Source organism: Bos mutus, chromosome 12, assembly GCF_027580195.1.
Source record: "Bos mutus isolate GX-2022 chromosome 12, NWIPB_WYAK_1.1, whole genome shotgun sequence".
Classification (NCBI taxonomy): Eukaryota; Metazoa; Chordata; class Mammalia; order Artiodactyla; family Bovidae; genus Bos; species Bos mutus.
Genome location: NC_091628.1, coordinates 24690685 through 24702764, shown reverse-complemented (window position 1 = coordinate 24702764; position 12080 = coordinate 24690685). Strand labels below are relative to the sequence as shown.

At 41.4% G+C, this 12080-nt stretch overlaps 1 protein-coding gene and 1 pseudogene across 1 annotated transcript in view; one reads left to right on the top strand and one right to left on the bottom strand.

The window, feature by feature from the left end:
- Positions 1–12080, top strand: part of RFXAP (regulatory factor X associated protein) — a 35681-nt gene that overhangs the window by 19091 nt on the left and 4510 nt on the right. The window contains exons 2-3 of the mRNA XM_014481812.2: positions 7030–7242; positions 7295–7975. Of these exons, the coding sequence (XP_014337298.2) occupies positions 7030–7242; positions 7295–7975 (894 nt within the window). The remainder of the gene's footprint in view (positions 1–7029; positions 7243–7294; positions 7976–12080) is intronic.
- Positions 10423–10922, bottom strand: LOC102278410 (protein SET-like; annotated as a pseudogene).

Below are 12080 nucleotides of genomic sequence, written 5' to 3'. Positions count from 1 at the left end.
CGGCACTGATCTCCTTTAGGATGGACTGGTTGGATCTCCTTGCAGTCCAAGGGACTCTAAAGAGTTTTCTCCAACACCACAGTTCAAAAGCATCAATTCTTCAGCGCTCAGCTTTCTTTATAGTCCAACTCTCACATCCATACATGAACTATCTCAATACAGTTTTTTTTTTTTTAAAGAATGATGGATTGATTGAATAAATCTTAAAATTCATAGTTCCCATCCTTGACAAATCATAGGCCTTTATCAAATGTTCAGCCAATTTTGATTTTATACTTTCCTTTGAAATGCTAGGTATTTTCAGAATATCAGATATACAAATGCATTTTATATCCAAAACAAAAGTTACTATTTTATTTAACCATCAGAACAATTTTTATTCAAGACACCAACTCAGCTTTGTTATTGTTTGTTTGCTAAATCGTGTCCTACTCTTTGTAACCCCATGGACTGTGGCCTACCAGGCTCCAAATCAGCAGTATAGTGTAAATTCAAAAGAAGGGAAATACTGATATTTCTTCCTATATTGGCAACTCACATTAAGCTCAATTAAACAAGCAAATGATACCTTAGATCCACCTGCAAGGTGGATCCCTTGCAGGCAGAGCTTCATAGAACATATGTCAGCCAACTATATAAGGAATAAACCCTGGTCAGTATCAAGGATTGGACCCTGGCACCTGATCTCACCTGGGAAATAGCTAGTGCTTCCCTAGCTGAGCTGGCAGATTAGGGCTGCAGTCAAGGTTCTGCTTTTGGATCTTAGTTCCTTACCATGCCAGAGGAGGGGCTGATGCTACCCTATGCTTGCAGTTTAAAGCTCCATAGCCCAAGGGCCTCAGTTGGATTCCTCTCCCAGAACCTAACATCTGAGCCTCAGAAGGCAGTGGACAACAGGGGAATGACAGAAATACTGTTGCAACCCATGCCCAGCTCATCACTGTTCCAGAAGGCTTGCTGCCTTTCCAGCTTGGTCCTTTGCTATATTGACATACCATTAGTATACTCTTTATTTGTCCTATATGTATTACTAAGGCTGGAAGGGGAAAAGATTTTAAATACTGTTCAATTTTTTAAATCACAGTATTGTGTTAGTTTCAGGTATATAGCAAAATGATCCAGTTATATATATACATATTTTTTCAGATTATTTTCCTTTTAAGATTATTACAAGATACTATAGCTCCCTGTGCTATACAGTAAATCCTTGTTGCTTATCTATTTTATGTATATTAGTTTGTATATTCAGTTAGTTTTTAATATTTACTTTGTTAAAGAAAAGAAAAATCCAAGATAGTCCCTTACCATATTGAGTAAATACAGATGTACTGAGTGTTATGAATGCATTTAGTATGAATGTATGTAGTGTTAAACATCACCTTGGAGTTACTGCCCAGCTAGAAGTTACCTGACAATTACTTTTCCTTTTTTTGTTTCCTTTTGGAAATAATTAAATACTTCTGTTATAATACTTGGTTAATAAGCCTGGCACTTTGACTTAATTTTTCTGCTGAATTTCACTAGCACTTAAAGTTGTATTCTCAACTCAAAAGTATTTTTATTGCTCTCCCAGAGGATACAGCCTTGAATTTAGTATAGTTTTTGTCTTCTAATCTTAAAATGTTACACAGCGGTTCATTAAAAGCAGTGGTGAATATACATAATACAGATGGTGTGAAATCTAGCTCTGTTTTTTACCTTATTTGAAAAAGGCACTTCTATCAACAATTCTCCTTGTATTTTTTAACTTTATTTGCATGACTCCTGAATTGATTCAACCTGTTTTTTTTTTTTAAGAAGTCGTGTTCCCTGGGGTTACATTACAACAGGTCTAGATGGCCCTCCTGAGACAGAAGCTGAAGTTAGCCACACAGAAGGGGATACCTATAGAATAAGTAGATTTTCACTGACCATAAATGTCAATCAAGCTCAGACTAGCAAACCTAAAATAACCTTATGCAGATAAAACCTTTTTGGCTAGGCATAGAACTAGTGTTCCATAATTTAAGAAAAAGTATATTCATAAGTTGTACACTACAGCTTTAGAAATGATTTAAGCACTGCTACTGCTACTGCTGCTAAGTCGCTTCAGTCGTGTCTAACTCTGTGAGACCCCATAGACGGCAGCCCACCAGGCTCCCCCGTCCCTGGGATTCTCCAGGCAAGAACACTGGAGTGGGTTGCCATTTCCTTCTCCGATTTAAGCACACTGATCTGCAAAGTGTCCATAAAGCACTGGTGATTCTATTCTAGAAGAAATGGACTACTGTTCTCTGTGTACTGCATTCTGAGCACTTTAAAGGACAAAGTCAGCCAGTAAGATGGGCTGAGGGCACAGGTAAGGAGTTGCTGGACATCAAAGAGCCTCTCACAGTCTGTCAAGGCTCCTGGGATGACCTAGATTCGCCATGTGATGAGTCATTCCCATGCGAAATAGGTGGTTCGTGGGCTCACCTGTCACAGCAGTGAGACTGAGGGGTGCCAAAACACACTTCGAGGACAAACACCAAAGACTGTAGGGCATACTTCTATGGATCATTGCCATGATCCTCAAATCACTTATATAAAGTAGGAAACTTCATTTAAATACTTGCTAACAATGAAGACATGTTGCACTCTCTCTAACCTTCATTGGAGCTGTTTGTACCCAGGTCCCTGACATATTTTTGTAATTGCTCTTCAATCACTTTATACAATATTATCCTCTCACACTCAAGTCTCCTGGGAGTCTTCTGAATACTGTATTTCAAACTTTCCTTTGGTTCATGTCTACCTCCATATGCAATCAATTATTTTTAGGCAGAAGGTCCCTGTTCCCAGTTTAACTTGTTCAAGCTATGTCTCCAATCCAGCTTCATAGGCTCAGCTTCCCTCTTGGAATCCTCATGTTCACTACCTTCTTCTATGTTTCAGCAGATCCTCCTAACAGGCAGTATATTCCCTCTCAGAGCGTGAATCCCCTTTAACAGGCAGCCAAAAAGCCCATAGATACCAAATACCATGTAAGAAAACCTTCACATCTTCATCTCAGTTTCCCATTTAAAGGAACTCTCTTGATCACAGATAAGCATTTTTTCAAAAACACAGAAGAAAGAATGTACACGGTTATGGAGAAATAGTAAAGCAATCAACAGAGGAAATGAAAAAGCCCCTCAGAATTTATACAATGCCTTGTCTTTAGTAGTAAGTTTTTCAAAGAAGATAAATGGATAGAAATATTGTTAAAATTTTACTTTGACTATAATCTGAGTTTCTACCATTTTAAAGTACTATATATGCAAAATCTTATTGGTTGGTGACAAATATACTATGTTAATGAATCTCATAGCAAGGATTATGTTTGCATACATAAATTATTAGATTACATTTTAGCTTTAGCAGATAAATCAGTGGCTCTCACTCTTGACTACTGATTAGAATTACTTAGAGAGCTTTCTAAAAGTATACATGCCCAGTCCCACACCAGACCAATAGAATCAGGATCCCAAGGAGTGGGCCTAAACACTGACTGTTACAGTATATTATAATCTAAACTCAGGACAGAGCTTACAGATCATTTAGACCAACTTGATCATTTTATAGCTGAGAAACAAAAGCCCAGAGACCCAGAGCCCAGAGAGTCCAGGTCCCCACCAGGTCAGTCGCACTAACACTTAGGGACAGAGCCAGGCCTAGAGCCCAAAAGTCTTGTGTCCATCCAGGTTTCTTCTTTCACCTTGACTCATTCACTTCTTAATATATTCATTCAGGAAATAGTTTGAGAGCCCATTCTAGGCTAAATCTTAGATAAAAAACTTGTTGCTATTATGGAACATTGCTGAAAAGAATCCAAATGTCCTCCAATGGTGAACAGACAAACAAGGCAATGAAATAACACTCTGCAATAAAAAGAAACAAACTACTGATACAATTAACAAAGTAGATGAATTTTAAAAACATTTATGCTAAGTGAAAGAAGCCAGGTACAAAAGACCATGTATTATATGATTCAGTCGCTCAGTTGTGTCCGACTCTTTGCGACCCCATGAACAGCAGCATGCCTGGCCTCCCTGTCCATCACCAACTCCCAGAGTCCACCCAAACCCATGTCCATTGTGTCAGTGACGCCATCCAACCATCTCATCCTCTGTCGTCCCCTTCTCTCACTCTCAGTCTTTCCCAGCATCAGGGTCTTTTCAAATGAGTCAGCTCTCCACATCAGGTAGCCAAAGTATTGGAGTTTCAGCTTCAACGTCAGTCCCTCCAATGAACACCTGGGACTGATCTCCTGTAGGATGGACTGGTTGGATTTCCTTGCAGTCCAAGGGACTCCCAAGAGTCTTTGTTCACCACAGTTCAAAAGCATCAATTCTTCAGCACTCAGCTTTCTTTATAGTCCAACTCTCTCATCCATACATGACCACAGGAAAAACCAGAGCCTTGACTAGACGGACCTTTGTTAGCAAAATAATGTCTCTGCTTTTGAATATGCTGTCTAGGTTGGTCATAACTTTCCTTCCAAGGAGTAAGCGTCTTTTAATTTCATGGCTGCAGTCACCATCTGCAGTGATTTGGGAGCCCAAAAAATAAAGTCTGACACTGTTTCCACTGTTTCCCCATCTATTTCCCATGAAGTGATGGGACCAGATGCCATGATCTTCGTTTTCTGAATGTTGAGGTTTAAGCCAGCTTTTTCACTCTCCACTTTCACTTTCATCAATAGGCTTTTTAGTTCCTCTTCACTTTCTGCCATAAGGGTGGTATCATAATAGGTTCTTTAATGGTGTGTAAATTATGTCTCAATAAAACTTTAAAAAAAACCAATCTGATGTCATTTATTGAATACTATATAAAAGGAATTTGTACTAGGATTTAAATAGTACTTCCCTCAGTGATGTGCTAGTATTTTTTTAAACCAGTTAACTGATATAAAGAATGCTTAGCACACAATTTACAATCAATAATACAATACATGACTCTTAATTGTAAACTCCAAACACTTATACTTCGGTGTGACTTGCCATTTCTTGCAAAACCCATATCAGTTTTTAAAATTATTTCACCAACAATAGCGTCACAAATTCAAACAATAAATAAATGCTTGATATCTGGCTAATACAGCAAAGAAGCTGTGCACATTATTGACCAACAGTGTAGTTCTGACAAGAATGTTGACTGATATTTTTATTTACTTTCAGGAGAAAAGTGAAACAATGAAGATGTATGCCAGAACTTCACTTGTTCTTCACTGAGGTAAGAAGCTTCTTTGCTGAAATCAATCATGACAGTTGTCAAAGAATGAAAGAATATTTTCTCAATTATGGATGGGTGGTATTGACTATATGACAGCCACAGACATGAAACATTTTAACTTTAATCTTCATTAACATTTTTGCTATCACTTTCTTAAATCTAGAGACAACCAACAATAAATTTAAGCCCTGCTTTGTAGCATTTGACAATTTCCATGGTGTTAATACTTCCACAATGGCTGGTTTCAAGCTACCACCACATCTCTTAATGCAGAGCTGAGAAGAGATAGGCAGTATCAGACCAGTAAACAGTATTTCCACATACAGATACAACCAACATAATTTATCTTATCAGCGTAGCTAAGAGTAAAACAATTATGAAGAGATGAGTTTTGAGTTCTGTGATCTTTGTTTTTAACATAAATTAATTGTAAATTTATGTAATTTAATATATTAAATATATTTATGTAATTTAATGTAACAATTAATAGTATAAAGTATAACAATGAGCTTCCATCCACTGGTTCTAACACACAACCAACTGCCCATTTTTCCAGCAAGAAAACTGAAGCTCACAGAGATTGTCACTAACTAGCCCTGGTCACACAGGACAGTGCCACCCAGGTCGGTCTATTTCAAACCTTCTTCCTCTCCTTAAAATGTAGCTGGTTTTAGCAACTACTACAGGCATCAACCAGTAGCCATCAACACTGGGGCAAGACCCTCCACCACAGCCGGCTTCCATCAACTACCTCTAGTCACATGAAAAGACTAACTTGCTGAAGGCTCAGATGATAGTTAATAATTTTTTTAGAAATAAAATGTTTTTTAAAAAAAAATTTTAATGTAATTAAGACCTACCCACAGAGCAACATCCAAACACTTTCCTGTGAACAGATTTATCATTTGTTGGGTAACCACTGCTTTCCTTTCCAATGGGTGGAATGGGAACTCTGACTAGAGAAGGAGGAAGAAAAAAAAGGAGAGAGCACATCTACCTGACAGTTTTGCTAAGGGCAAGGAAGGATCCGATTTGACTGAGTCCAGATTCAGTGACCAGCAATTGCATAACAACTGGTAGGAATGATAGATCATTGTCTTTCTAACGTTTGCCATTTGATAATCCTATTCACACATTCCCGTCACTATAGTTCGTGAAAACTGTACTGAAGACTTACCTTAGAGGTCTTAGCAAAGGCCACGTGCTGTGCGTCCTCAGTCACCAACGACTCTTTGCGACCCCCTGGACTAGCCCATCAGGCTTCTCTGTTTCCTGGATCTTCCAGGCAAAAATATTGGACTGGGCTGCCATTTCCTCCTCCAGAGGATCTTCCCAACCCAAGTCTCCTTTGTCTCCTGCATTGGCAGGCGGATTCTTTACCACTGAGCCGCCTGGGAAACCCAAAGACCATGTATTTTAACCAATTTCCAAGAAAGAAAAAGGTTTCAAGAGTAAACCATTTAGTTCTCCACAGAAATACATCCCGGCCCGGGTCTGGTTCACTCCTTCTCCTCCGTGGTACCATTTTCACATCGGCCGCCTCTGCCTTCACTGACTGCTACCTAGTGGGGCCTGGTCGTGACACGGCCACTGCTCAGCCTCTCAGCTCCCATTCCTGTCAGAGTGGGGTGAAATATTATAATGCAGTCCTGATGCCGCATAAGAAGGCTCATGAACAATGTGAATTTACACTGTGGAGTTTCAGTAAAAAAAAAAAAGTGCTTCGAAACATTTAGGCAGAGTCGGTTCCAGTCAAAAAGCGCGGCCAGGCCCAGCTCCTCAAAACCTCAAGGGCAGGCAGCACCAGACGCGGTACAGAGCGCCACGCAGCAATCTCCCGCCACCGCGAATCGCACATGCGCAGTCAGCCCCTCTGGCGACTGCTCAGCCCCACCCCTCAGAGACGCAGGGTTTCCTGAAGCCACGGAGCGTAGAGACGCTCACGCGCCGGCGGCAGACGCGCAGGCGCAGTGGGGCGCTATCGCGGAGCCCTCTCGGGTGTTTCTCGCGGTCCAGGGAAGCTGGTTTGCTAGGTGCAGTTGGGCCCGTCAGGTGCTGAAAGGCCGGGCTCGTGGATCCCCAACACCTAAGTCTCAGCAGCACGGAGGTTCAGGGTGTCACCGAAGGCGCGGGGCCGGGCGCCGCCAGCGGCGCGCTCCGCCCCGGAGCCCCCGCCGCTGCACCGGGCCAGGCCCTGACTCCAGCCCCCGTCCCGGGCGCCTCGGCCTCGCAGTTCGCGCTTCTGGTGATGCACCCCTGTGGAGGGCAGGACGAAGCCGCGGCCGAGGGCGTCCTGCGGCCGGCTCCGGCTCTGGGGGGCAGCGGCGGGCCCGGCAAGCCCGTTCGGTACCTGTGCGAAGTGGCGGGGGATGGCGAGGAGGAGGCGGGGGAGGACGAGGCCGACCTGCTGGACACCTCGGACCCCCCGGGAGGAGGCGAGAGCACAGCCAGTTTGGAGGATCTGGAGGACGAGGAGACCCACTCGGGGGGCGAGGGCGGCGGCGGGGGAGCCCGGAGACGGGGCAGCGGTGGTGGTGGCGGCGGCGGCGGCCTGAGCAAGACATGCACGTACGAGGGCTGCAGCGAGACCACGAGCCAGGTGGCCAAGCAGCGCAAACCGTGGATGTGCAAGAAACACCGCAACAAGATGTACAAGGACAAGTACAAGAAGAAGAAAAGCGACCAGGCCCTGAACTGCGGTGGGGCCGCCGCGGCTGGCAGCTCAGGAAACGTCAAACTGGAGGTATGGCCTGGGGTCTGGGGGAGTGGGAGGTGAAAAAAGAGACCCAACTCCTGCCGCAGACCGCAGCTTCAGCGCCTGCCCACCGGCTCCCAAAGGGGCCGGGTTTCCGTGGCTGGACTTGTGGCTGAAAGTTAGCGAGTGCTTGCCCTCAAAAAGTTTATGCAGACGTAGGCAAGCCTGAACAGTTTTGGTACACCCTTGTAGAGATGAGTAAATCTCGATGAAAATGGTGTGACATGGTAGCAAAGCTGTAATTTCAAAGATCTGGGATATGGGCTGGAAGGGCAGGTAGTAAATTGAGCTGATTCATCACTGGAGGAGTAGGCAAAGAGCATTAGGAACCCAACTGAAATCGGTCCTTTAGAGAAGGTAATCTCTTCCTTTTTTCACTACCCTATTCTCAGTATCCTTTTCTTGAGTATACCTAATCTTAATACCCTGTTCTCAGCACCTTTCCACTAGCTAAAGTGGAAAAAAGAGTACTTTGGTTAGTATTCTTTGTGTTATATTCTTAATCTTATCTCAGTACTCTGTTCTTATTAATAGTGCTTAGTTCTGTTCTCAGTGTCTTTCTCTCAGTTAACTTTATTTTTAATACTCCAGTTCTCAGTAAATAAGCATCTCTCTTATTCAAGAATGAAAGTAAGGGTAGTCGTTTGACCCTCTGTTTGTTCCAAAGGTACTCATTCACTTCAGAATTCTTTACAGACTGAGAAGATGATACACTTCTTTTCAGGAAGGAAATGTTTTACCTGTAACCACTTTCTTTTCCTTTCTTTCTTTTTTTAATTGTCAAGCATTTACACCTACAGTTTGAGGAAAATACATAAAAGGCAAGTAGATACCTGAATTAGAATCTCTCCATCCAATCCCTACAAAAAGAAACTTAAATTTTTTCCTATTCTGAAATAACTTGCGTGATTTCTTACGAAAGAGAATTTCTATACTCAACAAATAATAGTCATTTACTTAAAGGACACTATCAGTTTGAAGAATCAGAAGCTCTAAGTCTTTGTTGAACTGAGTGGAAAGAAAAGAACTAACAGCAACAGTCAGGATACAATAAGGGCCAACTGTAAGTGCTGCTTTCTTTAGTAGTGGAGAGGATAGATCACTGTAGGCTGAGATATTCTAGAAAGGCTTTGCAGAGAAAATGCAACTCAGTATAAGCTAGAAAGGACGGCTAATAGTTTGTGTTTATCAGCTCAGTTTCTTATATGCCAGGCACAGTGCTCAGCTATAAATGGAGTCTCACCCCCTTCAGCAGTGAGATAGATACTTTACTTTCCATAAGTGGAAGCTGAGGCAAAGAGAGGTTAAGTAACTTGGCCCAGATCATGCAGCCAGCAAGTACTCAAACCCAAGCAGTCTGGTTCTAGAACCTTCAGTCTTATCCCCATGCTATCCTGCTTCCCTAGAATTTTGGTGGTAAAAAGAAAGAGAAGCACGTCTTAGTAAAGGAAGGAGAAGTGGAAATACAGGAGCTACTTTTCGGAAGACTAAAGTGGAGTATCTGTGTGGTATTCACATTTAGTTTTAAATTGTAACCATAATGTTTATTTATTTATTTTTTTCTTTGTGTACACATTTTTTTAACGTTTAAAACTGAGCATTATCTTTCCTTTCCAGTGAAACAAAAAGAAAAGTTTAAGAATAAACAGGAGCAAAATTACAATAGAGAACTTTGATAGCAAATAAGATCCTACAGGTTCTGCTGATTCTCCCAGCAAGCGGCAGGGCTCAAGTCATCATTAGGAGAGAATTTTATTTTAAAATGTCATCTTAAACTGCAAGGATTTCCATTAAACATCACAATTAAACATGCCAAAGGAGAAGCCATGTTGTCAAAATGCCCACTTAACCCACCCAAACATCTGAAACCCACCCTTTGCTAACCTTCTATAAACCCCATTTTTAAAAGTATTTTTTCTTTTTTTTAAACAAGAGAAAGTAGACAGATACATGTTGGTAAATGCTAACTGTCCATATTCATATAGAGACACAGTGTACTCTCTGAGCCCAATATACAGAGAAGAGAGGAAAAAAGCTAGAATTCTATGCACTACTACACAGGGGCCTAGCACCCTCCAGTTTCCAGCAGAGCTAAGGGAGCAGAAGGTTTTTCTTTTTTTTCTCTACAGAGCATGGTGGTGTTGATTCCATAAAATTTTTGTTGAGACAGGAAGGGATAAAAATGAATTTGGAACAGAAATGGGTAGAGATTCTTTACTGAAGAATCTAGTATTCTTCTAGCATCACTGAATTCTGCTCAAGGTATTCCCCCACTTCACCCCCCAAATAAGTTTTAAGCCATGGTATAAAGGAGAAAAGAGACTTCAAAAGCAGGGCTCTGAGAACAAGAGGAGAGAATAAAAAAGACTGCTACTTGCTCTCAGGGACTGGAGAAAATAAAAAAGGTTGGAATCCATCATCGTTCCTTTCATTAGTCATCTATCTCCTTCATCTTCCTCTCCTTCCTCCCCCTCATCTTCTTCACCTTCATTCTCATTCCCTTCTTCATCAGTATCTTCCAATCCTTCATCCTCTTTATCATTGTTGTCTTCTTCTCCTTCCCCTTCCTCATCATCCATGTCAGGAACCAAGTAGTACTGTAATGGATTTGGCAAATATCATCTTTGATGACCTCTCCTAACTCATCTGCACCTGCATCAGAATGATCAGTAAACCAGGTGAAGAAGCTTTCTGGTTCCTGATGCTGTCTCTTCCTGCTGGCTTTATTCTGTGTTTGACCTGATTGTTTCATCAAATCCTTTTCAGATTTCCATTTGATTTCAGTGGACTTTGAAGATGGGTCACCACTCTCATTCAGATGAAATTCGTTGGAGAGAATTTTGTTTTCAAAGTAAGGGTTTTCATCAAAGTAAAAATCTATTCTGAAACCTGATTGAATGTTTTCAAATAGTCGTGTCTGACTCTGCGACCCCATGGACTGCAGCACACCAGGCCTCCCTGTCCATCACCAAATTCTGGAGTTTACTCAGACTCGTTGTCCTTTGAATCGGTGATGCCATCCAACCATCTCATCCTGTGTCGTCCCCTTCTCCTCCCGCCTTCAGTCTTTCCCAGCATCAGGGTCTTTTCCAATGAGTCAGTTCTTCGCATTAAGTGGCCAAAGTATTGGAGTTACAGCTTTAGCATCAGTCCTTCCAATGAATATTCAGGATGGGTAGCCTCAAAAATTGGTAACTCCTTAGAACAAAAAGTGTTGAAGATTTCTATAATTCCAGCACCTGCAGAAGTTAGGACTGGATGACTGAAGGTTATTTTCACTACAAGCTTCTATGATTTTGTCTTACTAACATTCTGAATGTATTAATGCACAGTGATGTGTGTGAGGTGGTGAGAATACGGGAACTCCACGTCAATTTCAACATCCCATTTCTAGTGCACATAAGAATCAATCAGTCCCATAAGTAGTTAATCTTGTGGGGAGAGAGAAAGAAATTATTTTTGTTTTCTCTGAGTATTAGAGTCTCCTTTTTACAGGTGTGTGTGTGTGTGTGTATTTGTGAGGCTTAAAATGTTTAGGGATTGAATTTTTTTTAACATTAAATTGATAAACTTCTCATAGTGAAAGAGATAAGGCGAATAGTCTAATAGATAACTCAGAAACCAGTAGAAAGAAAGTCAAAGGATTTCCCTGGTGGTGCAGTCGTTAAGACTCTGCACTTCCAATGCAGGGAGCATGGATTTGATCCCTGGCTGGGGAACTAAGATCCCACATGGCATGGCCAAAAATAAATAAAATAAAATTGGAAACGTTTTAAAAAAAAGATCAAGAGAAAAAAACAGCTTAACATCTAAATAATCTTTAGATGAAGAGCAGAATAAGAGTAAATTTATACAAGGCATGGCTTATGTGACTTTATATTTGTCAGAATTTTTGTATATAGTCAGCATTTTATAAGAGTCAGAATGTTTCAGTAAACTTAACATTTTGTTGGCCAGGAAAATTGTAAGTATTTAAGATCCTACCAGGTAACTGGGGGAACATAATTGGTAGTAAGTGCTGCTGATTTTGAGTAAGGATGCCTCAGGGTATGGTGTGATTTCAGGACTACCTGTTTTGTCTATACCAGTGGCA